The following is a 27,512-nucleotide window of genomic DNA, read 5'->3' as shown; positions in this document are numbered from 1 at the left end:
TTCCTTCCACACTTGGCACATATTTTCTTTCCTTTACACTGAACCGCACATGTCCCATTCTTTGGCATTTAAAACACTGCAGTGCATATGGGACAAATTCTCTAACATTGAAACTAAGGAATCCGTTCTGTACTTTTTCCGGCAAAACTTTCTCAAACCTCAGCATCACTGATAAGTTTTCACTTATTTGACCCTCTTTCCTACTGATCAACATTTTGGCCTCAATCACTCTGCCTCCCTTCACATTTCTTTAATATCATTTGTGGACCAGTGGAGGCTGCTGAGGGGAGGACGGCTCATAATAACGGTTGTAAGGGCGCAAATGGAATGGCATCAAACACATGGAAACCATGTGTTTGATGTTTTTGATACCATTCCATCTATTTCGCTCCAGCCATTACCACGAGCCCCTCCTTCCCAATTAAGGTGCCACCAACCTCCTGTGCTGTGGACATATATATTGTGACCCCAGTGATGACTCCCCTCAACCTATCATAAGCACCAGGTACAGTGGCTTGCGAAAGTATTCACCCCCCTTGGCATTTTTCCTATTTTGTTGCCTGGAATTAAACTGGATTTTTTTGGGGGTTGTATCATTTGATTTACACAACATGCCTACCACTTTGATGATGCAAAATATTTTTTTATTGTGAAACAACAAGAAATAAGACAAAAAAAGAAAGAAAACTTGAGCGTGCATAACTATTCACCCCCCCCCCCCCTGTTTTTGCATTATTGTAGTGTATTTAACACATGCCCTTACTGCAAAAGTTGCAATATGAAAATGCATTATAGTCGACTCAGCCTGTCCATACAATTTCTGAATCCTACCAATGTCAATCTTGTTAAAGGGGCAATCTGCAGTTGCTACATCCATTTTGTACTTATAAATGAATGGTATATAACCATTGATTCAACTGTCGTACCCAATGATGCCATTGGTCGTACCCCATCAGAACCCAAAATATTAGCTTGTATTATTCCAATGGTTGTAAACAATGTTAATGTAAACAAACACGGTATCAGTGGAGGCTAGTGGAAGGAGCTATAGGAGGATGGGTATCAAACATATGGAAACAACGTTTGACTCCGTTCCATTTAGTCCATTCCATCCATTACAATGAGCCCGCTCCTCCCACCAGCCTCCTCTGCATAGTATAGCCTCAAAACATGGTTAAAACTTTAATTTAGATATCATAGATGGTCAGTCCTTGCATCCATAGTTCTGTCTATGAATTTAAGTGGTAACAGTTCTCCAGGCTCATCCCTCAGATTTTTACCGAACAGTATTGTTTCAACTGCCGATTGGCCCCTATAAAGTTAAATATCTCTGACGAATCTTTTTACCATTTTTGGATTGGCTGTGAAGAGCGGTGCATTGTGGGTAGGACGTCAGGGCGGCCATATCTGTATTCTGCTGCGGCTGAAGGAGAGGAACGGGAGTCATGAAAGGGATCCGAACTCTAAATCATTTCTCCGTGAGTCTCGTTACTCTATCCTATTAAACGTGTATTTTACAACGATATAACATGAGGTTTCGTGCATTCTTTCCGTTGGGGAGTCAATCGGAAACCACCCCGTGTACTCGCCGGCTAACTAGCCAAGGCTGGCTAGTGGAAGCAGATAGGTTAATTAGCCTGTCGGTGACCCTAGCTAACGATAACTAGGGAATAGATCTAACTAGGCGCGCTTACTTCATTCTATCGTCTTGACCGATATACTGTATCCAATCGGTTTCATGAACCAATAATATCTAGCCATTCTTACTTACAAACGAAGATGTGTACTACATTTTACGATGGCATTTTAACTACTGGCGAATCGCTGTCAGGCTGTATTGCTAGCTAGCTGTCACGTAGCCCATGGTTCCACTCCAGCTCAACCCATTGAAGGTCATTGCGGTTCTGCTGGTTTTTCAGATCAATCCCACACTGACAATCCTAGCCAGGTGACATGCCATGGAACCGTATGTCTCAATTCACCTATCAAGTAATCTCATTGCAATGTTGATTGGTAGTGATGGAATCAGTAACTGCCAGCTTTAGCTTCGAGAGTCTGACAATAAGCAACCGGCTTTCTCCTGTCGTATCTAGTGTACTGGTGATTTCTAGGAAGCTTGACGAGTTAATGTTTTGATATTGCCCTGTTTTTGAACAATATATTATAGTATATTTGGAGTGCGCTGCTGCATTCCAGTGCTATCTGCTAAAATCCACATTTGCAACATTTTACATGAACAGACTCATCAATAACATATTCCTTCCGTCTGCAAACACATGGCCAAACGTTTTACAATTATTGCATTGCATCGGGTTTTGCACGAACGCTCTTACGGCATATCTTATATATCCCAACTTTACATAGGGTGGTAAATACTAATCAAACATCAATAATACAGATAAACTTGACTCATTTTCTCCATACGGGTCACGCGACACGCATTAACTACTGGAATTTTTTGCCTAAAATATTGATTATCAATGTCCAACGGGACGCTAGAAATAACACTTTTTATCGGTGCCCTGCTCCAAAAATCAAAGCTGTTTACTTCGTGCGTCGATATTTTCGCGAGCCACAATGCACACTCCTTTTGCTCTTTAGATACACACGATATCAACACCATACTACTCCTGGTTACTTTGACTGCATCCACTTTTCCCAACGCCTTCTTCACCATTCTCATGACTTCAAACGGGTTTCCCAAATAAACATCTTTATCCAAAAAACGTACTCTAACAAGGAACGATTCATCAGAATCATTTTCCACAACAATTGTAGCCCCTTTTGTTCCATTCTTGGATTTCACTGATGTCCACTCATCTTTCTCGCTAACTGTATTCAACGCGCTTTCAGCTTCAAACGACACTTCTGCTTCCGCCATCTCACCGCCCTATAACATTTCACACTCATTAGATGTGTAATTAAAGGGCCAAATGCGCAACTATAAGGGAATTACACAAAAAATGTGTTAGTTTTCTTCCATACCCCCACAAAAAAAAGAAGGTATTCTGTGATTCAACCATTGACATGGACTCGGAGCATCCAATTTCGTTGTTTTTCTATGAACAGTTCTAATTTTGAGAGTGCAAAACAAATCTAAAACCAGGAAAAATAAAACTGAGAACATAATTTGGAAAAATATAAAACAGAAAACAGTGTACAGGAGAAGGTAGTGCACTAAGAACCCAGGGGAGAGAAGAGAAGAACAATGTGCCTATTTGAAAGCTAGAAAAAAATGAGTAGCTTGCAACACATTTCATTTTTTAAAAGTAGCTCTCATGCTAGAAAAGGTTGGAGACCCCTGATTTGGGTAATCTCTGTGGTTATAACATGAAAATGCTCAAATGTGGAAAATTATCAGTAAGACTGCATGCAGCAAAAACATGAGTAGCTTCTCTTTCTATATTGTTGTCTGGTCAAGCAGACACCATAATCTCTTCCGACATTAGATGTTTGACTGGGGGTTGGATCATATCAGGTCTTTAGGATTTAACCTTACTTCCGATTGAGTTTCCCTACACCTCACCCTCATCTTAACCAAGGTGCCACAGCCAATGTAGGATGTGTCCTCTCAGAAGGACAAAGAAGAAAAAGGCTGAACATACTACATATTTCAGGTTGGCTTGGCACCTAGTGAGTCTACCCTCAGAGTGGACTATATATAATCAAGAACACCCACTGCTCTAGTCTAGACCTCAGAATTCATCTCCCCTCTTTAGGTCTAGAGAAGGCTGCTCGTATCACAAAACATTCTCCTAAACAAAAACCTGTTATGATGGTTTAATTTTAATCCACCTGTAGTATTCTTTTCAGTCATAAGATGTCATTTGACTGGGGTCATTTGAGGACAGAAGGAAATCTAGATCCCTCCACATTAATTGAATAGTGTATCATATCATATTGTAATTCCCTAGCTGAGGAAGTGCTGGTGAGTGTTTGTTGGCATGATTTTTGTCATTTCCCTCCCCAGAGACGATGCTATGCAGCCAGGAGGAGTGATGCCCTCACTGAGCCCTTGGCTGGCCTGAAGACTGGGGCTCCCCTGCCCCCACAGAGTGTCCAGGTATGTCATAGGGGCCAATAAGTTTTCACATGGGATCACAAGAAAAACTCTGGGCCCAAACTGGGGTTTGGAGTTTTTCTTGGTGGAGTCATATGGTTAGGGGAAAAAAACCTAGGCTTGTGTTCTCCTGGTTTGGCCACGCGTGACGTCACTTAACTGAGGGATGAGGACCTGCTCTACTCTCTGGCTAAGCATTGTGATTATGTTCATGTGTAGACTTGTTTTAGGTACTACCATGCACGCACTTGTACTTATTGTACAGTGAGGGAAAAAAGTATTTGATCCCCTGCTGATTTTGTACATTTGCCCACTGACAAAGACATGATCAGTCTATAATTTTAAAGGTATGTTTATTTGAACAGTGAGAGACAGAATAACAACAAACAAATCCAGAAAAACGCATGTCAAAAATGTTATAAATTGATTTGCATTTTAATGAGGGAAATAAGTATTTGACCCCTCTGCAAAACATGACTTAATACTTGTTGGCAATCACAGAGGTCAGACGTTTCTTGTAGTTGGCAACCAGGTTTGCACACATCTCAGGAGGGATTTTGTTCCACTCCTCTTTGCAGATCTTCTTCAAGTCATTAAGGTTTCGAGGATGTCGTTTGGCAACTCGAACCTTCAGCTCCCTCTACAGATTTTCTATGGGATTAAGGTCTGGAGACTGGCGAAGGCCACTCCAGGACTTTAATGTCCTTCTTCTTGAGCCACTCCTTTGTTGCCTTGGCCGTGTGTTTTGGGTCATTGTCATGCTGGAATACCCATCCACGACCCATTTTCAATGCCCTGGCTGAGGGAAGGAGGTTCTCACCCAAGATTTGATGTTACATGGCCCCGTCCATCGTCCCTTTGATGCGGTGAAGTTGTCCTGTCCCCTTAGCAGAAAACCCCCCCCAAAGCATAATGTTTACACCTCCATGTTTGATGGTGTTATTGGGGTCATAGGCAGCATTCCTCCTCTTCCAAACACGGCGAGTTGAGTTGATGCCAAAGAGCTCGATTTTGGTCTCATCTGACCACAACACTTTCATCCATTTCTCCTCTGAATCATTCAGATGTTCATTGGCAAACTTCAGACAGGCCTGTATATGTGCTTTCTTGAGCAGGAGGACCTTGCGGGCGCTGCAGGATTTCAGTCCTTCACTGCGTAGTGTGTTACCAATTGTTTTCTTGGTGACTATGGTCCCAGCTGTCTTGAGATCATTGACAAGATCCTCCCGTGTAATTCTGGGCTGATTCCTCACCGTTCTCATGATCATTGCAACTCCACGAGGTGAGATCTTGCATGGATCCCCAGGCCGAGGGAGATTGACAGTTCTTTTGTGTTTCTTCCATTTGCGAATAATCACACCAACTGTTGTCACCTTCTCACCAAGCTGCTTGGCGATGGTCTTGTAGCCCATTCCAGCCTTGTGTAGGTCTACAATCTTGTCCCTGACATCCTTGGAGAGCTCTTTGGTCTTGGCCATGGTGGAGAGTTTGGAATCTGATTGATTGATTGATTGCTTCTGTGGACAGGTGTCTTTTATACAGGTAACAAGCTGAGATTAGGAGCACTCCCTTTAAGAGTGTGCTCCTAATCTCAGCTCATTACCTGTATAAAAGACACCTGGGAGCCAGAAATCTTTCTGATTGAGAGGGGGTCAAATACTTATTTCCCTCATTAAAATGCAAATCAATTTATAACATTTTTGACATGCGTTTTACTGGATGTTTTTGTTGTTATTCTGTCTCTCACTGTTCAAATAAACCTACCATTAAAATTATACACTGATCATTTCTTTGTCAGTGGGCAAATGTACAAAATCAGCAGGGGATCAAATACTTTTTTCCCTCACTATTTAGCCATATTTTCCCCTCCAAATTGGAAAATGAACTTTTGGTTGTGTAGTTCATCACAAGAACTTCGCCTCAGTTGAACAGAATGGAATGGTTACTCTTATTCACTCTGCAGTTTCCAAAACAACGATGCTGCCAGTCTTACATGTGTTCCAGCTGTGACATCATGCCTCTCCCTCCCTGTGATCTCTACTAGGTGTCCAAGTTGCCCAACGGTCTAGTGATTGCGTCGTTGGAGAACTACTCTCCCGTGTCAAGTGTGGGTGTGTTTGTGAAAGCAGGCAGTCGTTATGAGACTGTGGAGAACCAGGGAGTCAGTCATGTCCTGCGGTTGGCAGCCAACCTGGTAAGTCCCAGTGGTTTTATGAATGGATTGATCTCTTTGACTTGTGAATGAATACAACAATAAATGCAATTTCCATCACAGCTACACTTTTTTTTAAAGTCCTTAAGTTATTGAATGAACACTGTCACTGTTGTTGTTTTCAGACTACTAAGGGAGCGTCTGCGTTCAGGATCTGTCGTGGTGTGGAGGCAGTGGGGGGCAGTCTGAGGTCAGTGAGTATGGAGAGTACAGTATACACTATATCTCCTCCCTCCCTGTTCCCTAATCCCCCTTTCTGTCCTCATGCAGAGTATACATTATACTGTTCCCTATCCCCCCCCCCCTCTCTCCACATACAGAGTGTATTCTATAATATAACCTCTGTTACCCTGTATGGCTCAGTTGGTAGAGCATGGCGCTTGCACCACCAGGGTTGTGGGTTCAATTCCTGGGGCCACCCATACGTAAAATGTCTGCACGCATGACTGTAAGTCACTTTGGATAAAAGCGTCTGCTAAATGACATGTATGTTATTATTATTATTATAATACACTTGAGTACACTGTTGTGTTGTGTACCCCTTCCCTCCTGGTCCCTTATTCCTTCTCTGTGTCTCCCCCCCCCCCCCCCCCCCGAGGCAGTGAAACATCAACACCCATACCTCACACAAGCTGTAGATTCACTCAATTATAGATGCACACGCATACAGTTGCCCTCTATTCAACAGGGTGCTCACCTTTTAGGATAGAGCAGAATGCACAAGATGAAAGAAGCACAGATCGACACATGCATGTTGACATTTATTGGTATGAATCTTGTCCTGGGGGCAGAGCAAAGTGGTTTCCACTAGATGGGCCAGCCACAAAGTCAAAATTGGCTATATCATTAAAAAAATAATGAACACAAAAATTGTGTTTTTCGTCTCAAATTAAGGTTAGGAATAAGGTTTGTTCGTGTGGTTAAGGTTAGTTTTTAAATCTGATTTGATGACTTTTTGGCTGTGCCAGCTAGTGACCACCCTTTAGAGCTGTAGAGTACATGAATCATCCCAATAAATGCCAACCTGCACACACAGCACAAGAACGTTCCTATTTTCACCTCATTGCAAAGCAATGTGCATCATAGCTAGTCTAGTCTGGAGGATGTAGCTAACGTCTGTTTTCTGTGTGTCCACAGCGTAACGTCATCGAGGGAGACCATGGTTTACTCTGTGGAGTGTTTGAGAGACCACCTGTAAGTACCCTTACCACCGCAGCCAGACTCCCTCATAGTGTGTGGGTTTACTCTGGTGTTGATGGATGAGGAAACTTGAATTACGGGCACTTTGTATGCGAGTACAGGGTTGATTAATGGTGTGATTAGCCTCTGTGTTTCTTACCTATTTATTATAGAGGCTTCCCACAGGGCCACTTCTGCTAAATGACTAAAAATGTCAATGTGATCTTAGTTCATCATTTATGTTGTGACTGTTGCATTGTCCGTGTGGGTGTCCAAGTGTTTGTGTCTGCCTGTCCAACGTCCATCCTTCTCCTCAGAGACACAGTGATGGAGTTCCTGATCAACGTGACCACGACCCCAGAGTTCCGGCCGTGGGAGGTGGACGACCTGACCTCCAGGGTCAAGGTAGACCGGGCCTTGGCCCACCAGTGTCCACAGATAGGTCAGCAACACTTCCCTCTATTCACTTTACTTGTCCAGCATGATTGCTCCTTGTTGAATTAATACGTTTTATTGAATTACCAGTAGCATTTTGATTTAGCAGATATTTGTATGCTGCAGATCTATTTACAAAGTTATCAGTGGTGGGTAGTTATGAATATTGAGTAGAATGGTTAGCATTAAGCCAGTGACTTAATCCTCTATGTTTGACCCACACATTGTATTACATTATATATTGGTCTAATATTAATTGATCAGTACGTGTTTTTTTGTTGTTGTCTTTAGTCATTTGTCTAGCATCCTGTTATTAGTTCCCCTTGCCAACACACTGACTGAAGTATTTTGTTAAGGTGTTTTTTTTATCTGAAGGTGTCATTGAGAAGTTGCATGAAGCTGCTTACAAAAACGCTCTATCCAACTCCCTGTACTGTCCTGACTACATGGTTGGCAAAGTCAGTGGTGAACAGGTAAGACTGTGTTAATAGCCGCGTTAATAGCTGTTAATCACTACGTTCATCGCTGTGTTAATAGCTGTGTTAGTATGGCAGTATTGTTCACTATAGTGCTACTTTGTGTTTGTCACAGCATAGCTCTTTCTTAAACTCTCTCCTACTTCCTTATCCCCCTTAGCTGCAGTCCTTTGTCCAGAACAATTTCACCAGTGCTAGAATGGCTCTAGTAGGACTAGGTGAGTGTGTCTGTCTGGTCGTCTTTTCGATCCAGTGGCACCCTGGGTTCTCCTTTCTTCTTTCTATGTCTTGCAGCTCCTTCAGCATGGCTCCAGGGCTGTTCTGATTCCTTGCCCTACCTTTTCCCTGAAGTGTGCAGCCCCTCGTGGATTGAAAAGGAATAGAGTAATGCCAGGAATATGGTGGAAACTCACTCTAGCCAATGTATTACTTTTAAATCCTTGAGGGGATATTGAGCAAGTGCACACTTCAGGAAGAAGGGTAGTGAATCGGAACAACCCTATTGATTGGGTCACTATAAGGGTCATATCCTTTGAATTAGACCGATGTAAACACTCTCTCCCTCTGTGTGCGTGCGTGCATACTGTGTACACATCACATTTCCTTTGGCCTCTGTCCAAACCCTAGAGTTAAAGGCTGTCTAAAGATATGTGGAGTTAGAGGTCAGCTGTTCTGCTCTAGTATGACGCTGTGTGTGTGTGTGTGTGTGTGTGTGTGTGACATGACTGCTCTCTGGTATGTACTAGTGATAGGAAATAAATAGATAGTTACATATCGAGATATTATTTTTGATGATGTATCGTTTTGACAATATCGCAATATTATTTTTGCGCTAGTTGGCTGTACCTGCCCCAAAACTCCAGTATTTTTCCTTCAGAGCTTGTTCTCCATTTTCTTTTTAAAAAGGGAGCCAATTTGTTTTCAGCACTTACACTACATGGCCAAAAGTATGTGGACACCTACCCATCGAACATCTCGTTCCAAAATCATGGGCATTAATATGGAGTTGGTCCCCCCTTTGCTGCTATAACAGCCTCCACTCTTCTGGGAAGGCTTTCCACTAGATGTTGGAACATTGCTGCGGAGACTTGCTTCCATTCAGCCACAAGCATTAGTGAGGTCGGACACTGATGTAGGGCGAATAGGCCTGACTCGCAGTCGGCGTTCCAAGTCATCCCAAAGGTGTTCGATGGGGTTGAGGTCAGGGCTCTGTGCAGGTCAGTCAAGTTCTTCTCCACACCGATATCGACAAACCATTTCTGTATGGACCTCGCTTTGTGCACGGGGGCATTGTCATGCTTAAAAAGGAAAGGGCCTTCCCCAAACTGTTGCCACAAAGTTGGAAGTACAGAGTCGTCTAGAATGTCATTGTATGCTGTAGCATTAAGATTTTCCTTCACTGGAATTAAGGGGTCTAGCCCGAACCAATGAAAAACAGCCCCAGACCATTATTCCTCCTCCACCAAACTTTACAGTTGGCACTATGCATTGGGGCAGGTAGCGTTCTCCTGGCATCCGCCAAACCCAGATTCGTCCTTTGGACTGTCAGATGGTGAAGCGTGATTCATCACTCCAGAGTCCAATGGCGGCAAGCTTTACACCACTCCAGCCGACGCTTGGCATTGCGCATGGTGAACTTAAGCTTGTGTGCGGCTGCTCGGCCATGGAAACCCATTTCATGAAGCTCCTGGCGAACAGTTATTGTGCTGACGTTGCTTCCAGAGGCAGTTTGGAACTCGGTAGTGAGTGTTGCAACCGAGAACAGATTATTTTTACGCGCTACGCGTTTAGCACACGGTTGTCCCATTCTGTGAGCTTGTGTGGCCAATCACTTCGTGGCTGAGCTGTTGTTGCTCCTAGATGTTTCCACTTCACAATAACAGCACTTACAGTTGATCGGGGCAGCTCTAGCAGGGCAGAAATTTGACAAACTGGCTTGTTGGAAAGGTGGCCTCCTATAACGGTGCCACGTTGAAAGTCACTGAGCTCTTCAGTACGGGCCATTCTACTGCCAATGTTTGTCTATGGAGATTGCATGGCTGTGTGCTCGATTTTATACACCTGTCAGCAATGGGTGTGGTTGAAATAGCCGAATCCACTAATTTGAAGGGGTGTCCACATACCTTTGGAGTGTATTTCCCTTACCGATCAAAACGGATTTTCTCATGGCTCTCTCTTGTCCTTCTGCAGCAGACATATGGTGAGCAATATATTTGGAACATCGTATCGCAATAAAATCACAGTATCGAATCGCAATACATATAGAATGGCACTAGATATCGCATCGGCACCTAAGTATGGTGATAATATCATGAGGTCCCTGGCAATTCCCGGCCGTAGTATGTACCCCTGTGTGAAACACTGAACTGAGGGCATGTGATGACAGTCCACCTGTGTGTGTCTCTTGCTGGTGTGTGTTCCAGTGACATGGCCCCTGTTTGTGCTGTCTCTCCCCAGGTGTGAATCACTCTGTGCTGAGGCAGGTAGGAGAGCAGTTCCTCAGTGTCCGCAGTGGGGCTGGAGTCACTGGGGCCAAGGCTGTATACCGCGGAGGTAAGACCCATAGAGAGCCTTAGATGCAATGCACGCCTAACTGCTGAGCTCTAGCCTGGGCCATGGATTCAGTCAACCCCAGTGTGTGAGCTAGGATGGGTGTGTGTGTGCCCTGATGGTGGTTAACCGTGTGTGACTGTGTCCCTCCAGGTGAGCTGCGGGTGCAGAACGGGGCTGGTCTGGTCCACTCGTTGATCGCCAGCGAGGGCGGTGTGACTGGATCAGCGGAGGCCAATGCCTTTAGTGTGCTGCAAAGGGTTCTGGGAGCCGGGCCACATGTAAAGAGGGGCTCCAACATCACCAGCAAACTGAGCCAGGGCATCGCCAAGGCAACCACACAGCCCTTCGATGTGAGTAACTTCCCTGTTTGTTGCTACAGTTATGCCTGTGTTGTGGTCACTACAATAGAAATCGATATTATACATAGCTGAAATTCTACATAACTGAGTTTTCATTGTATGATTGTCTAAATTACGCACAGATATCTGGTAAGACAGAGAAAAATAAAAGGTTTAGAGGTTAGAAAGGACAATGATCTTGGACTATCTTGTGTACAGAAGTTACTCTAATGCTTCTTTCTCTGTCTCCTATGCAGGCCACAGCCTTCAATGCCACATACGCTGACTCCGGACTCTTTGGAATCTACTCCATCGCCCAAGCCGACTCTGCAGGAGAGGTGAATACACTATAATGCAGTAGTAACATAAGGACGTGTTAGTACCTGATATATGTTGATAAGTGACTATCCCTAACAGTGACTGTCCCTCTCTGTACAGGTGATCAAAGCTGCCATCGGCCAGGTGACAGGGATTGCGAAGGGAGGCGTGTCCGAGGATGATGTCACCAGAGCAAAGTGAGTTCACCAGACAATATGGCTCATTAGGTGGACCATGAAACTTGCCGCTATCTCTCTGTGGTTTTATTTATTTTTATTTAACCTTAAACCAAGAAAGTCAATTAATAACAAATTATTATTTACATTGATGGCCTATAATAACTTATTGCCCTGATTTGACCTTTGACCCTGTCCCCGTCTTACCTGGTAGGAACCAGTTGAAAGCCGAGTACCTGATGTCCATGGAGAGTTCTGAGGTGCTGCTGGAGGAGATGGGGGCCCAGGCCCTGTCCAGCGGAGCCTACCACTCACCAGAGACCGTTACCCAGAGCATCGACTCTGTCAGCCACGCTGATGTCGTCAATGTGAGTACACTTCAACATTGACCATCATGGCTAAGACATAAGAAACATAAATATATCTATTCACATTCAATATACACAGAGTGTATAAAACATTAGGAACACCTTCCCTTTTGTCCCCAGAACAGCCTAACTTCATCAGGGTATGGACTCTACAAGGTGTTTAAAGATGTCCTTTGGGTGGTGGACCATTCCTGACACACAGGAAACTGTAGAGCATGAAAATAACACCAGCGTTGCAGTTCTTGACACACTCAAACCGGTGCGCCTGGCACCTACTGTATTAACATACCCCGTTCAAAGGCACTTAAATATTTTGTCTTGCCGATTCACCCTCTGAATGGCACACATGCACAATCCATGTCTCAATTGTCTCAAGGCTTAAAAAAAGAAAGGGGAAAAAATCTATATATGAATAACATTTTTAAAGACTGATTTCTGTGTGCCTCCTACATTTAGGTTTATTTATAGCAGGTGAGCTGGGGACAGAGAGGAGGAATAAGGGACAAGGTGATAAGTGTATTATTTTGTTTTTCCAGGCTGCGAAAAAGTTTGTGGACGGCAAGAAATCGATGGCAGCTAGCGGACACCTCGCCAACACACCCTTCGTGGATGAATTGTGAAAAGAAACAAACCATAAACAATGAAACAGTTATTTAACATTTTAACCTGGCTGCTTAAAAAGGAAAAGGAACCTGGTTCTGATATGAAGCCCATGACTTCTTCTCACGGCAAACGATAATCCTTTGTTGTCACAAATCATGTTAAAGTTAGTTCTGCAATAAGTGTACACATTTACATTTACGTCATTTAGCAGACGCTCTTATCCAGAGCGACTTACAGTTAGTGCATACATTATTCTTTTTTATTTTCATACTGGCCCCCCGTGGGAATCGAACCCACAACCCTGGCGTTGCAAACGCCATGCTCTACCAACTGAGCTACCTCCGTCTGCAATAAGTGTACACAGGCAGCAGGAATAATTATGAATTTTTTTTGTCCATTTCACTGTATATCTGATGTAAATTCATTAAATGGTCTATCTACAGTAATGGCAGTCTCTGATTTGAAATGAATATATCGTTGATGTTATTCCGCCCAATTCCTGCAGGGGGAGACGAAGAGCTGTGAAAATCTGTTAGAGCTGCTACATCGGAAAAAATGTTGCATCTAGTGTAGCAGCCAGGTATGTTAGAATGAGGGGAAATTGTGGGGTATTGTTTTTTATACTGATCAAAAATATAAACTCAACATGTAAAGTGTTGGTCTCATGTTTCATGAGCTGAAATAAAAGATCCCAGAAATTTTCCATATGCACAAAAAACGTATTTCTCTCAAATGTTGTGCACAAATTTGTTTACATCCCTGTTAGTGCGCATTTAATATTTGCCAAGATAATTCATCCACCTGAAAGGTGTGGCATATCAAGAAGCTGATTAAACAGCATGATCATTACACAGGTGCACCTTGTGCTGGGGACAATAAAAGGCCGCTCTGAAATGTGCAGTTTTGTCACAACACAATGCCACAAATTGGGGGAGGGGGCTGAGGAGTATTTATGTCTGGAATAAAGCCCTTTTCTGGGGAAATACTCATTCTGATTGGCTGGGCCTGGCTCCCAAGTCGGTGGGCCTATGCCCTCCCAGGCCCACCCATGGCTGAGCTCATTGCCCAGTCATGTGAAATCCATAAACTAAGGCCTAATGTATTTATTTCAATTGACTGATTTCCTTCTATGAACTGTAACTAAATCAAATCTTTAAAATTGTTGAATGTTGCGTTTATATTTTTGTTCAGTATATTATGCAGAAGTGATCGATCTGGAGTTTGGTCAAACACGTTATCAAAAATATGGCACAGCAAAAGCAGCCAGGAAGAATAACAGCTATGGCTAGAGAGAGAGAGAGGGGCAAAAAAGGCCTTGATGACTAAACATGACAAATCAACACAGATAACGACTGGATCGCAGTGCTAACTGTGCCACGAGAGATCCTGGTTCGAATCCAGGCTCTGTCGCAGCCGGCCGCGACCGGGAGACTCATGGGCGGCGCACAATTGGCCCAGCGTCGTCCAGGGTAGGGGTGGGAATGGCCGGCAGGGATGTAGCTCAGTTGATAGAGCATGGCGTTTGCAACGCCAGGGTTGTGGGTTCGATTCCCACGGGGGGCCAGTATAAAAATAAAATACAAATATTCACTAACTGTAAGTCGCTCTGGATAAGAGCGTCTGCTAAATGACTAAAATGTAATGTAAAATGATGTCAGTAGTGAGAGAACAATAATAGCTACATATCCATGTGGTTCTATTTAGGTTCAAAATGCATTGCCCATTGGACATGGTGGAGTGGTGCTTGAATCAGTGATTGACTGACTGTGTGGTAACAGGGAAATGAACTAACATACCTCCTGTGCCATGAAGGCTATAGTGCACTTATATCAGTGGTTCCCAAATGTGGGGACCCCTGAGAAAACCAAATTAATAACTGTTTTCTCTTCAAATGGGTATGGATTGTATTTTATTTTGTTAGGATCTCTTTTAGTCCTCATTTGGACTAATCTTCCAAGAATCCTTAAACATGAATACAATTTATAATACAATCACATTTTCACATATAACACACTGTCAACTAAGGACCTCTTACACTCTTAGAATGCGTGTTTATGTCATTATGCCTGGTCAGCCGGTGGGACCTACAATTGAGTGAATATGAACACACAGCATTAATAACTAAGGGATATAATTTTTCTTAAAGTTTTTAAAAAAAAGTTGGGTCTCCTGCATATTCTAGTGTCAATTTAGGGCCGTGTGCTGTAAAAGCTTAGATCATACAGGCAAGCAATATGATATGAGGACTGGGTGATCTTTATATTATCTCCAAAGCAGAAACCCATTGGGCAAAAACTGGTTGAATCAACGTTGTTTCCACGTTATTTCAACCAAAAAATTAAATGGGATGACGTTGTGGAAAACTGATTGGATTTGCAAAAAGTCATCAACTTAAAGGTATTTCGTATTTTTCACCCAACTTTTAACCTAAATTCAATGACGGTGACATTTTTGGTTGATTTCACATTGAATTCACGTTAGTTGACAACTCAACCAAATGTACATCAAAACTAGACGTTAAACTGACGTCTGTGCCCAGTGTGAAGACTCACATTGCTGAGACTGCTGTGTTGAGTGGGTGGGTGGTTACTTTCTGCTGATTGCTTTGCTCTAATGGAAATAGTGGAAAGCGCTGACCAGCAAAGTACTGCTACCTGGCACACTCCCTTGTTAGATCAGAGGATTTGCTTTGACCATGAAACTACAGCATGTGTCTGTGAGAATGAACTAAGGCATCTACAAATGCCTTTGTTGGAAAAAATTTGTCACCAAAAGGTCATCATACAAACATTTCAGATTGTAGTTTTTTTCACCCCCATAAAAAAAAAAAAAAAAAATGCCATTTAGCAGACGCTTTTATCCAAAGCGACTTACAGTCATGCGTGCATACATTTTTGTGTATGGGTGGTCCCGGGGATCGAACCCACTACCTTGGCGTTACAAGCGCCGTGCTCTACCAGTTGAGCTACAGAGGACGACCGCTCTTATCTTGGGGACCACTTTTATCTGGTAGAATGGACACTTATTCTAACATGGGATAAGGAGCCTTTGAGTGTTAAAAGGAAAGGCGTTACTTCTTCCTCTGATGAGAATAATAAACGGTTTCATGAACGTCATGTCCTTCTTAAATGATTGGTCTCATCTACCTCCTCTGCATGGTCCCATCTGGCTGAAACGTCCCCTCACCCCAACGATCTCGCGAGACGAGAGCGGATGCCCACTGAAAGTGTGTGTGTGTGAGTGGGATGTTGTATCTGTGGAACGCACTGCGTGAGGGACAGTGTTCGCTTGATATGGGGCAGAGCTAACGTTAGTGGGCTAACCGGGGAAAGCATAACCACAACCTTTCCTTCACTGTTCGGAGCGGCTTTATTAATATCGTATTTCCATATAAAGATTCTGCGAAAGCCGCCGAATCTGCTCGAGCTGCCTTGGTTCCTACTTCGCTATGTCGGCGCCAGAGCTTGCTAGCTAGCGGACTCTTTACAGATGCTATTCCACCAGCGGAGAAGAAGGCGGCATGAATAAGCAAGAGGGAGGATGGGTTCTCGTTTTACTGACGGCTAGCTAACCTTAGAGCTTCGCTGAAAACAAGGACATATTGAAGGCACAGCATTCTTAGATTATTTAGCACCTCTGTCTGGCGGAGTTTTGTTCGTAAAATGGTTTAAAGTACTTATTCAAATGGGGGTTCGGCCGTCAAGCACCCTCTCTGGGTTGTTGTTCGGCACACGGAGTCAGAATATGGGAAATAGCTAACTAGGTGGCTAGCTATCCTGCTAGTCGCAATAACCAAATGCTGCTGCTGCTACCGTGCGGATCCGAGCGAGAACACAAGCGGCTGGAGACTTGGGCCCTCACGTTGCCCGAGCTCCTCTTGCTTTATCGGAGGAAGATTCGGGGCGAAAAGATTGTCGTTTGAGATGTGATTTTTTTTCTCCGTTTTTAGCCATATGTAAGCCGAATGAAGGTTTGTTGATTTGCTGTTGCTGCGATGTCCAAAGGAATAATGACCGGCTGAACCTCCAAACCAGTTGAGTCTCATTTGAAGGGGGTGAGGTGGACTGATAACTATCTAACGTAAACGGATATCTAAAAACGGTATCTCTGAGGATTAAACTCCTTGGTCTTACCTGGAACTCGAAGCCACGTCTTTCATATCTACTAATTTAAAACACCCAGACTTTAGCTGCAAATATGGATAAATTAACAATTATATCAGGATGTCTGTTTCTGGCAGCGGATATCTTTGCCATCGCAAGTATTGCAAACCCCGACTGGATCAACACAGGCGAATCTGCAGGTAATATGGGAATTATTTAACTCTTATCTTTGACATTTACCACTGTATTTTCATTTTAATGTTACAGCATTACTGATGTGATGATTCCCCTTTGCAGATTGTAGGGCTATACGTTATATATTAATTGAAGCCTTTACCTGCTGCTGCATTCATAATCCACCCTCTAGCAATGTTTACATATCCGCAGAGGAATATTTTACCCTATGCAACTCTGTTTGTTCTATGTTCCTCTGTGATTTGAAACACTGGGCTACTAATCCAAAATAGTGATGCATAATAAACATATAATTTATATATCACATGTAGATATGATTTTAGGCCTATATAATATTTTATTGCTGATATATTGGGGACACACAGAAATTATTTGATATATGTTCTATTCTCTACTTCACTCGTTTACGTAAGGGTAGTGTTGTAATATTCATATTTGCACTACTCAAGAAGCACTACTCAGTAATTTCTTGGCCGCAGTTGTTTATTTAGAAGATTGATCTGTCATCGGAGCAATTCACATTTTTGTAGTAGCTACGTCAGTGACCACTTCGAGGTCAATCCTATGGGTCAATCGACAGACTTGATCAACTGTAACAAGTGTTGAATACAGGCTTCCCGCTTGCCTACCAAATGCCAGTTGGTATTTTTCTGTTGACAATCCTCAAAACAGATCCACATGCCATTGATAGGCTGATGCTCTTCTTTGTCCCCCCCCCCCCCCCCCCCACGACAATGATGGCTTATAGTAAGAACTGGGTCAGGGAGGGTTCATCCACCAATGTGAAACCGGTGTAGCTTGTCAGCTGCTGCAGCAGAAGCGATTTGTTTGGCTAAATGTTGCATTGCCCTATTTTCTAAGAAGAAAAGGGATGGATGTTTTCAAAACACTGTTTATCATGTGTGTTCACTGTCTTTATCTTTCAATCAGACAGTAAGCCTCAACTCAAATAAGCCTTCTATGACAATAACATTAATGTTTTGGCTTCAAAAACTACTTGGTGATATTGACACCCTTACTGGAAATGAAGAGTAGCTAACTCATGTTAGACAGTAAATAACATTGTATGCCTACTCAGCAATGGCCTCAGTAACCTATTCCTGGTAGTAGTAGGCTGTGCCATCTGCCTCACTCCTGCTTTGTTGATAACGTTCACACCTGCAATTAGCCTACCACAGCAAAAGTGCTGGTAAGTGTAGGGTTGCATGCATTGCATACCACACATCATACAGTGTTTCCCCTAGGATTTCTGTTCAGCAGTGGTGGCAAGGGTAGTGTTAGGGCAATGACATGCAAGCTGTTCCCATAGACTTCCAGTCATTGAGCCAACGACTATCCATTTAAAAGCGAGTCTCAGCAGAAATATATATATAGACAACAACATTTTTTGCAGTCGTGGCAACAATTAACAGTGGTGGGCCACCACTGCTAAATGAATATAGGGGAAACAATGTCATAACCAATTCCAATTATATAATGTTTTAATCCTGGACAATTTATTAGAGTTTCCAAGTGCAACTCTGGCTGCAATTGAATGGAAACCTCTCATTTGTGCGTCCGGCTGCATGGCCAAAAGGGTTTGTTTTGGTTCGGCTGCTGGTTTTAGTAGAGTGGTGCAAACGACCAGCCTCCCCAGTCTCCCCTGCTGTTTCTTTGATGATGATGGTGGTTCTTTTGTTGGGCTGTGTTTATGAGATGGAAAGACCGTTCTTAACATCCCGCCTCTCTCCCCTCTCACCCAGGGATTTACAGTTACAAAGTCTGCCTTTGGTTTCCTGTGCCTTTCATCATGACCTCCTGGTTTTGTGACAGGTTGCGGGCATTATGCGTTATCAGTCCAATTCCTTATAGAAGTAACTCAATATAGAGAAGAAAATCGCCAGCACATTGGCAGTCTTTTAATGGATCGCAGAACAAGTCTTTTGGTCAGGGTTGGCCTTTGTGACACAACAGAAGAGTTTACCACTGTCATCATGGTTTGATTGTGATGTTTTTATAGGGATAGTGGTTAGCCTAATTGCTCACCACAGTCTGGAAGATCATTTTAGATCTTACACTCCCAACAAAAGTGATAATGTTATTTGTTGGGCTGATTATTTTTGGATGGCTTACAACAAGTGAAGGAAAAGCATACAGACTGCAAACATACAAATGCAGTTTGTTTTGTCAAATTTTTTCCTTCTGTTCTCTATTTATACTGGCATAATTGGCCTAACACAGCCTCACATCTATAATGCCAGTACAAGTAACAAATAGGCTATGCGCTATTTGCCCCAAACAACATTGCTATAGTAGAAAGATTTTAACATGAAAAAAACAGTAACAAGCAAAGAGCTCTGTCATCAGTCTTGGTTTTGATTAAGTCATCTGAATGTAATTTATGAGACTGAATGTATAAAGATGCACAGACATGAAATTTAGCAAAGCATTAAATCATCATATTTGCTAATACCAAATATCTCTGTAATTGTTAGTCATTTGATTACTCTTCAGAGAAGGCAGGTTCATTACTAAGTGATGGACAGATATGATTCTACCTGTTTGTCCATGGAAGATGTAAATGTTTGACAGGGTGGAATCTCTCTCTTCATCTCCTGCTGATGCTGGCAAGGCTACAGTGGGTGTATCTCAATAGTCTAAAGTGGCTTCCTCTCCTCGTCTCCTATCCTCGACCTGCATTGAACAGGTGAATTCCTGGATGGCTGTCTTCCCATATGGCTTTAACCTAGCCCAGAGGGTCCCAAACTTCTTTGGCCTGTGACCCCATTTTGATATAAAAATAATAATAATTGCGACCCCACCATGTAAAAAAAAAGAACACAAACAAGTTGCCATTGTTTACTTTTTTAATCTGGGCTATGACAGTATGAAGTGACTGAAATGCATCAAAGGTATTGGGAAGTTCAGAAGATCATCAGGCAATAATGTTGTATGATCTTCTGTGTAGAAAATAACATTGTCATTGATGATGTTCTTTTCCCACAGTTGGATTTAGTGCTTGGTCTTGTCCACTCGGTTCTAACGGCTTGTGGGCATAGTACAGGGAAACCGTACGTAAGTGTTCCTGAGAGTCTTATCTTTTAGTGACGGGGTCATAATATTTAGTAGCTTAAACCATTCAAAAGAAAGAGCCACATTACTAGGAAGAAAACATAAACCGCTCTGTTTATTAAAACCGCATCTAGGTTAATGACGTAACCCTGGTTCTATGAACCAAGCACACATTTTCTCTCGCGACCCCATTTTCAAATCAGGCGACCGCACATGGGGTCGCGACCCCTAGTTTGGGAAACCCTGACCTAGCCAGTGCTCTCAGTAAAGATGAGGTAGAGGAGACCAGCAGAATTGGTCACTTTAGACCAGGGGTGTCAAACGTCCGGCCCGCGGGCCGGATCAGGCCCGCAAACGGGTTTAATCCGGGCCCGCGAGATGATTTTGTAAAGTATAAAAATGCGCAGCAATTTTTCATTAAAATAAACTGCTGTTCCAATTGCGTCCACTGGATGGCGCAATAGCAATTGTGTTAAGCAAGCAAACTGTTTATACCGGGGCAGAGCAAGTAGGTCAAGTCTGTGTTTACTCACAGCCGAGACATCAGTGAAGCTGCAGTGAAAGCTAGCTACCTCATTGCTAATGAAATCGCAGTGGCTTCAAAACCATTTAGTGAGGGTGAATTTGTAAAAACATGCATGATGAAGGCAGCTGAGATTGTGTGCCCTGAAAAGCGTCAGGCTTTTGTAAATATCAGCCTGACAAGAAACACAGTTGCAGACAGGATTTCCGATCTTTCAGTGGATTTGGACAGCCAGTTGAAGCAAAAAGTAAAGTCATTTATTGCGTTTTCGGTTGCAATTGATGAAAGCACGGACATTACAGATGTTGCACAACTGGCCATTTTCATCCGCGGAGTTGATGACACATTGACCGTCACCGAGGAGTTCGTGGAGTTGGTGCCGATGACAGATACAACGACAGCAGCTGATATTTTTACCGCACTCGTCGGCGCGCTGGACAGGGTCGGAGTGGACTGGTCCCGCGCTGTCAGCCTGGCTACAGATGGTGCGCCGTCATATGTTTGGAACCACATATCTTTGTGAGCAAGTTTTCTCTGTAATGAGCATAAATAAAACAAAGCTGCGCTCAAGGCTCACGCACAAGCACTTGAATCACATCCTGAAGTTGGCTGCCACTCAGGATGTGACGCCTGATATTGATGCGCTGGTGAAAGCTAAAAGATGCCAGGTATCAGGAGTCAAATAAACTATGCAACCCCACTTAAAGTGCTACATGAGACACCCTGATATAGTTCTGTGATCTGTGATATACTTCTGTGAATCACTGAGGCATTGTGTGTTTGTGTGTTCTTTGTCCTCAGAACTTTCAAATAACTTGAGGTGTTTTATGATTAATAGTGATGTTGTGCTTTTGGACACTGTCCTCAGGCTCCAGCTTTATGTTATTATGTTGATGTGCTATTGTTTTTAATTGATTTTATTTTATTTGTATATTTAACCTATTCTTGACTCTGTGGTTCTTGCACTTGTTTGGGGAACAGGATTTCATTCTTTTTATCTACATTTCTGCCTGAGAAATGACCCCCTGATATAGTTCTGTGATCTGTGAAACAGTTCTGTTAATCACTGAGGCATTGTGTGTTCTTTTTCTTTAGAATTTTCAAATAAACTTGACGTGTTTTATGATTAATAGTGATGATGTGCTTGTACTATTTTGGACACACTGTCCTCAGGCTCCAGCTTTATGTTGTATGTTGATCGTATTAAAACAAAGAAAACAATCTGAAGTTGTTGTTTTTAAGTTATATATACCATGATTTTTCCGGTCCGGCCCACTTGGGAATAGATTTTCCTCCATGTGGCCCCTGAGCTAAAATGAGTTTGACACCCCTGCTTTAGACTATTGAAATGCACCCTTTGTGTGTTACCCACACACATTCCTCAACGCGGGGGATTATGGATCGGGGTGAAATGTCACCCAGACACAATCCTTGCGGAACTTGCCCCTAAGCTCAGATCTAGGATCAGATGACCCTACCCCACCCGTAAATCTGAACCATTACTATATAAAGACAAAAGGCAAACCTGATTTGGGATCAGTGGCTGAGGACCTCCTCATGGCGTCTCTCTAAGGTCAAAGCGTAGAGAAACAGACATGCCACCCAGGCCAATTAGTAGGGATGAATGAAGAGGTTGCCCATAGAAACTGATCTTAGGTCAGATTTTTTAACCTTCTAATTAAGTTAGCTGTACCTACATCAGTTATCTGTTTTAGCGTTAATGGAACCAGGGTTTAGATTTTGAGCTACTCATTGACTCTTGGGGTGGTGCCCTTATTACGGTGCCTTAATTTGCTACGGGAGAGCTTGGCAGCTCTAGGCACCCCTGTAATTGGAACCTTGAGTCCGATACCTTGAGCGTATAATATACAGAAGAAGGGTTGAGTCTCCTCACTCAACACAATGCCACAGCAGTGTTTCCTAAATGGGTTACTGTACACCTGTCTTTGGTCACGGCTAAAGATGATTCTAACGAAGGAGATAACATTATAGATTTGTTGTTGAACAAGACCAATTGAAAAGCCTGTAGGTGAATAAGTCATAAGTAGAGCCTGGAGTTTCTCCAATCCTGACTACATGGCCCAGGACAACACAGAGGCGCTTGGGGACCACGACAACCACTGGCACAAAAGGAGGAGAAATGTTGGCTCTCCAGCTGAAAAGACCATGTCCTCACCTCTGTGTGACGCCCCCAGTTCCCAGGCAATCACAGCTAAGTTAATTTCCTGCCTGGGCTTCTACACAAAGCCCATTATTACTGGCAGTGGCAGTGTCACAGAGACAACTGTGAATCTGCCCGCAGCCCTCTGCCCTCCTGCAGATCCTGTTGTCTTCAGAGTGTCTCTGTCACCATCTGAATGAAAATAGACGCACACACAGGGAGAGACAATGAGATTAAAAAGGGTCACGGTTCAATGTTTGGTGTTATTTTGTTTTCTTGACTGATTAGCAAATGCGATATGCCATCTCTCACCATGTTATCCTACAACTAGACTTAATTATGAGATCCTCGCTTCGCCTTCCAGCTGTCAGAAATACATAGGACTATCATTTCATGCAGTAAGCATATTGTGTCTTCTTCTATACATTTCTATCCAAGACAAAAAGCGTGGTCAACTAGATTATAATTTCAGCACCGTTTTGATTGGGACAGCGCCATCGCGCTGCTTTGAAACAAGCGTGGGGACATTATTTATCTGAATCTCTGTTTGCGTATGCTTTTGAAAATATAGATTGCTATTATTTTTATATCGGTATCATGATGAAGATACTTGAAATGTAACAGCCTACGCCTGCTCCCTAACAAAGCAGAGTCAGGGTAGGAAAAAAAGAAAGGGTGCATAAAATTATATAGTTTCTTTTCAAATCATCCTACAGCGGTTCATCCAGGTCAGATTTTGTATTTCTTTACATGTTCGGAAAGAGCAGATTCTAAGGTTTTCTAAAGCACATACAGGGCCTAGAGAAAGTTTTCACACCGGTTGACTTTTTCCACATTTTGTGTTACAGCCTGAATTTAAAATAGATTAAATTGAGATTTTGTGTCACTGGCCTACATACCATACTCCATAATGTCAAAGTGGAATTATGTTTTTAGAAATGGACAAATTAATAAAAAATGAAATGTCTTGAGTCTTTATGTATTCAACCCCTTTGTTATGGCAAGCCTAAATAAGTTCAGGAGTGAAAATGTGCATGAGTCACATAAATTGCATGGACTCTGTGTGCAATAATAGTGTTTAACATGATTTTTGAATGACTACCTAATCTCTGTACCCCACACATACAATTATCTGTAAGATCCCTCAGTCGAGCAGTGAATTTTAAACACAGATTCATCCACAAAGACCAGTGAGGTTAGGACACTGATTAGTAGATGGGTAAAAAAAAAAAAAAAAGCAGACATTGAATATCCCTTTGAGCATGGTGAAGTTATGAATTACACTTTGGATGGTATATCAATACACCCAGTCACTTACACCCAAACCTTTCAGGGAATTTACCATGAGGCCAATGGTGACTTTAAAACTGTTACAGAGTTTAATGGCTGTGATAAGAGAAACCTGAGGATGGATTAACAACATTGTAGTAACTCCACAATACTAACCTAAATGACAGAGTGAAAAGAAGGTAGCCTGTACAGAATACAAATATTCCAAAACATGCATCCTGTTTGCAACTAGGCACTAAAGTTAAACTGCCAAAAATGTGGCAAAGAAATTAACTTAATGTCCTGAATACAAAGTGTTATGTTTGGGACAAATCCAACACGTCACTTCATATTTTCAAGCATGGCGGTGACTGCATCATGTTATGGGTGTGCTTTTCATTGTCAAAAACTAGGGATTTTTTGGGGATAAAAATAAACGGAATAGAGCTAAGCATAGGCAAAATCCTAAAGTAAAACCTGGTTGTCTGCTTTCCAACAGGCACTGGGAGACAAATTCACCTTTCAGCAGGACAATAACTTAAAACACAAGGCCAAATATACACTGGAGTTGCTTACCAAGATGACATTTAATGTTCCTGAGTGGCTGAGTTACAGTTTTGAATTAAATCGGCTTAAATCTATGACAAGACTTGAAAATGACTGTCTAGCAATGATCAACAACCAACTTGACAGAGCTTGAAGAATTTTAAAAAGAATGTGGAAATATTATGCAATCCAGGTGTGCAAAGCTCTTATAGACTTACCCAGAAAGACTCTCAGCTGTAATCGCTGCCAAAGTTGATTCTAACATGTATTGACTCAGGGGTGTGAATACTTACACTACCGGTTAAAAGTTTTAGAACACCTACTGATTCAAGGGTTTTTCTTTATTTATACTATTTTCTACATTGTAGAATAATAGTGAAGACATCAAAACTATAACATAACACGTATGGAATCATGTAGTATGTGGAGGCCAGGTCATCTGATGCAGCACTCCATCACTCGCCTTCTTGGTAAAATAGCCGTTACACAGCCTGGAGGTGTGTTGGGTCATTGTCCTGTTGAAAAACAAATGATAGTCCCACTAAGCCCAAACCAGATGGGAGGCGTATCGTTGCAGAATGCTGTGGTAGCCATGCTAGTTATGTGTGCCTTGAATACTAAATAAATCACAGACAGTGTCACCAGCAAAGCACCCCCACACCATAACACCTCCTCCTTCATGCTTTACGGTGGGAAATACACATGCGGAGATCATCCGTTCACCCACACCGCTTCTCACAAAGACACGGCGGTTGGAACCAAAAATCTCAAATTTGGACTCCAGACCAAAGGACACATTTCCACCGGTCTAATGTCCACTGCTCGTGTTTCTTGGCCTAAGCAAGTCTCTTCTTCTTATTGGTGGCCTTTAGTAGTGGTTTCTTTGCAGCAATTCGACCATGAAGGCCTGATTCACACAGTCTCCTCTGAACAGTTGATGTTGAGATGTGTATGTTACATGAACTCTGTGAAGCATTTATTTGGGCTGCAATTTCTGAGGCTGGTAACTCTAATGAACTTATCCTCTGCAGCAGAGGTAACTCTGGGTCTTCCATTCCTGTGGCGGTCCTCATGAGAGCCAGTTTCATCATAGCGCTTGATGGTTTTTGCGACTGCACTTGAAGAAACGTTCAGTTCTTGAAATGTTCCGTATTGACTGACCTTCATGTCTTAAAGTAATGATGGACATTTGTTTGACTTGTTCTTTTACCAAATAGGGCTATCTTCTGTTTCAAAATATAACTTTTTTGTTAGATGACAGGAATTTTATTAAAATAGACACCCACAAACATCTGCACACCCCTACTCCCACTCGTCACCTGTGCCGGCATGCGCTAGGGATATATACATGTAAAAGGCTTATGCCGGCAAGAATGTGGTAAAAATGGGCATGTTTGAAAGGGGGTCATATAAACATTGCAAAAAAAATTACATGTAAAATTACACTGTAAATCCTATGTGAAAGGGATATTAGTGACACTTACGTGAAACAGTTTACTGTATACTCCTGCCCAAGTCCTTTTTTCATAGCAAGAGTCGAGCGCTACTATTGGTGATACGAACACACACAACACATATTGATAAGACAACAGATTTGAACATTTTTCAGATTCTCTCTGTATTTTCACGCTGCTCAGAGATTCTAAGAGGCATAAAGACATTGGATTAACACTGCCATTCCACAGATCCATGCCTAGAACCGAGTGGCACAACATCACCCTGAAAACACAGTGGAGGAGAAGCTTTGACGTGAGCTATGAGAGAGAACAAAGTCCACCATAGAAGAAGACCACGAGGTGATAGTCGTGACATTTTCAGAAAAGAGAAAACAGCCAGCAAGGCCGTCATGGCGTGTATAAATTCTGTGTTTGTGTGTACAGTATGTGTGTTACAGCTGTGAAGGGAGAAAATGATTTATCTGTCTCTTTCTCTCTCCCTCTTCTGTTCTATTCATCGGTGTGTTTACATGGAGGGCTGATTGTCTCTCTCAGCGATAGGTCATGTCGGTGGCTGTTTTTAGAGTGATTTCTGCTCTACTTCTAAATTGCAAAGCCAGCAAGCGGTGCCAAGCCCTCCCACTGCTGTGAAAATGTTCTGTTCTGATAGTTGAATGAAACAACCTTTGCGCCGAGGAATAATTGAGGAAATTGTTTTTGTTGTTGTTTAAAATGTGATATTTAAAAGCGTACATCTGGAAATAGCTCTTAAATTTGCCTCGTCGTTGTATAGCCAAAGCATCCCTGTTGCTTCCTTGCGTGCTATTGGGACCTAAGGTTTGGATAACTGTCTTGGTTAGCCTTGTTTTAGTAGAGCAAGCACAGTTACAGTGGACAAACTGTAGACTGTATGTGTGATGTAGCAAGTTCATATTTTATCATTAACCCTTACTTTACCAGATACGTTAACTGAGAACACATTTTCAACACCCTGCCCAGGGAAGAGTTGCAGGGGAGTGCAGAGAGATTGAACGAGCCAGTTGGAGGTGGCCATGCTAGTATCAACAGCCACAATAACATCACCTGTTTCTCTGTACCGGCTGTACCAGAGAGCAGAATACTCCTCCACCATCTTTGTCTGCACTGACTGGGCGGCATCCTGTTTTAGTACATGGTCAGGGCATGAGGGACTAGAGGGAGAGAGAAGTGCTTGGCTGTTGAAAAGTATACTACCAGCTTCCTGCCCTCTCCTTTAACAAGTGCTTTTATGTTGTTGTGTTCAGTAAAACTGTGTATGTAAGCGTCTGTCCTTTTGTCATGGAACAAATATGAAGAAACTTGTCTTCTGGAAACGTTGTTTTTTCTAAACTTATGCAGTGGTAACTAACTTCAGACCTTGGCTATGTGTTTTCCTACCTTTTGAAGTCCACCTTTTTATAGACTGTATGTAGTGTTTGTTTGTGTACGGATATTGAATATGCAGACCAGTTAGTGTGTGTGTTGTTTGTAT

General features: G+C 42.6%; 2 protein-coding genes across 2 annotated transcripts in view; both read left to right on the top strand.

The window, feature by feature from the left end:
• The first annotated feature begins 1,377 nt into the window (after positions 1 to 1,377).
• On the top strand, positions 1,378 to 13,160 carry LOC311103800 (cytochrome b-c1 complex subunit 2, mitochondrial-like). Its single transcript, XM_084145450.1, has 14 exons — positions 1,378 to 1,478; positions 3,971 to 4,063; positions 6,105 to 6,254; positions 6,398 to 6,462; positions 7,410 to 7,466; positions 7,769 to 7,893; positions 8,262 to 8,359; positions 8,523 to 8,580; positions 10,820 to 10,915; positions 11,066 to 11,265; positions 11,511 to 11,591; positions 11,692 to 11,768; positions 11,962 to 12,115; positions 12,652 to 13,160. Exons 1-14 carry the CDS (start codon positions 1,446 to 1,448, stop codon positions 12,733 to 12,735), a joined length of 1,371 nt encoding a protein of 456 aa, XP_084001576.1. The 5' UTR covers positions 1,378 to 1,445; the 3' UTR covers positions 12,736 to 13,160.
• Positions 13,161 to 15,960: 2,800 nt separating this feature from the next.
• LOC311144202 (modulator of smoothened protein) overlaps positions 15,961 to 27,512 on the top strand; it is a 34,433-nt gene continuing 22,881 nt past the window's right edge. Inside the window, exon 1 of the mRNA XM_084180209.1 lies at positions 15,961 to 17,021. Within this exon, the coding sequence (XP_084036335.1) occupies positions 16,916 to 17,021 (106 nt within the window). The 5' untranslated portion in view covers positions 15,961 to 16,915. The remainder of the gene's footprint in view (positions 17,022 to 27,512) is intronic.

This window comes from Coregonus lavaretus (genome assembly GCF_964263955.1).
Source record: "Coregonus lavaretus genome assembly, chromosome: 2".
In the NCBI taxonomy this organism is placed as follows: Eukaryota; Metazoa; Chordata; class Actinopteri; order Salmoniformes; family Salmonidae; genus Coregonus; species Coregonus lavaretus.
Note: the sequence above shows the minus strand (reverse complement) of the source record. Positions and strands in the feature narration are given on the sequence as shown.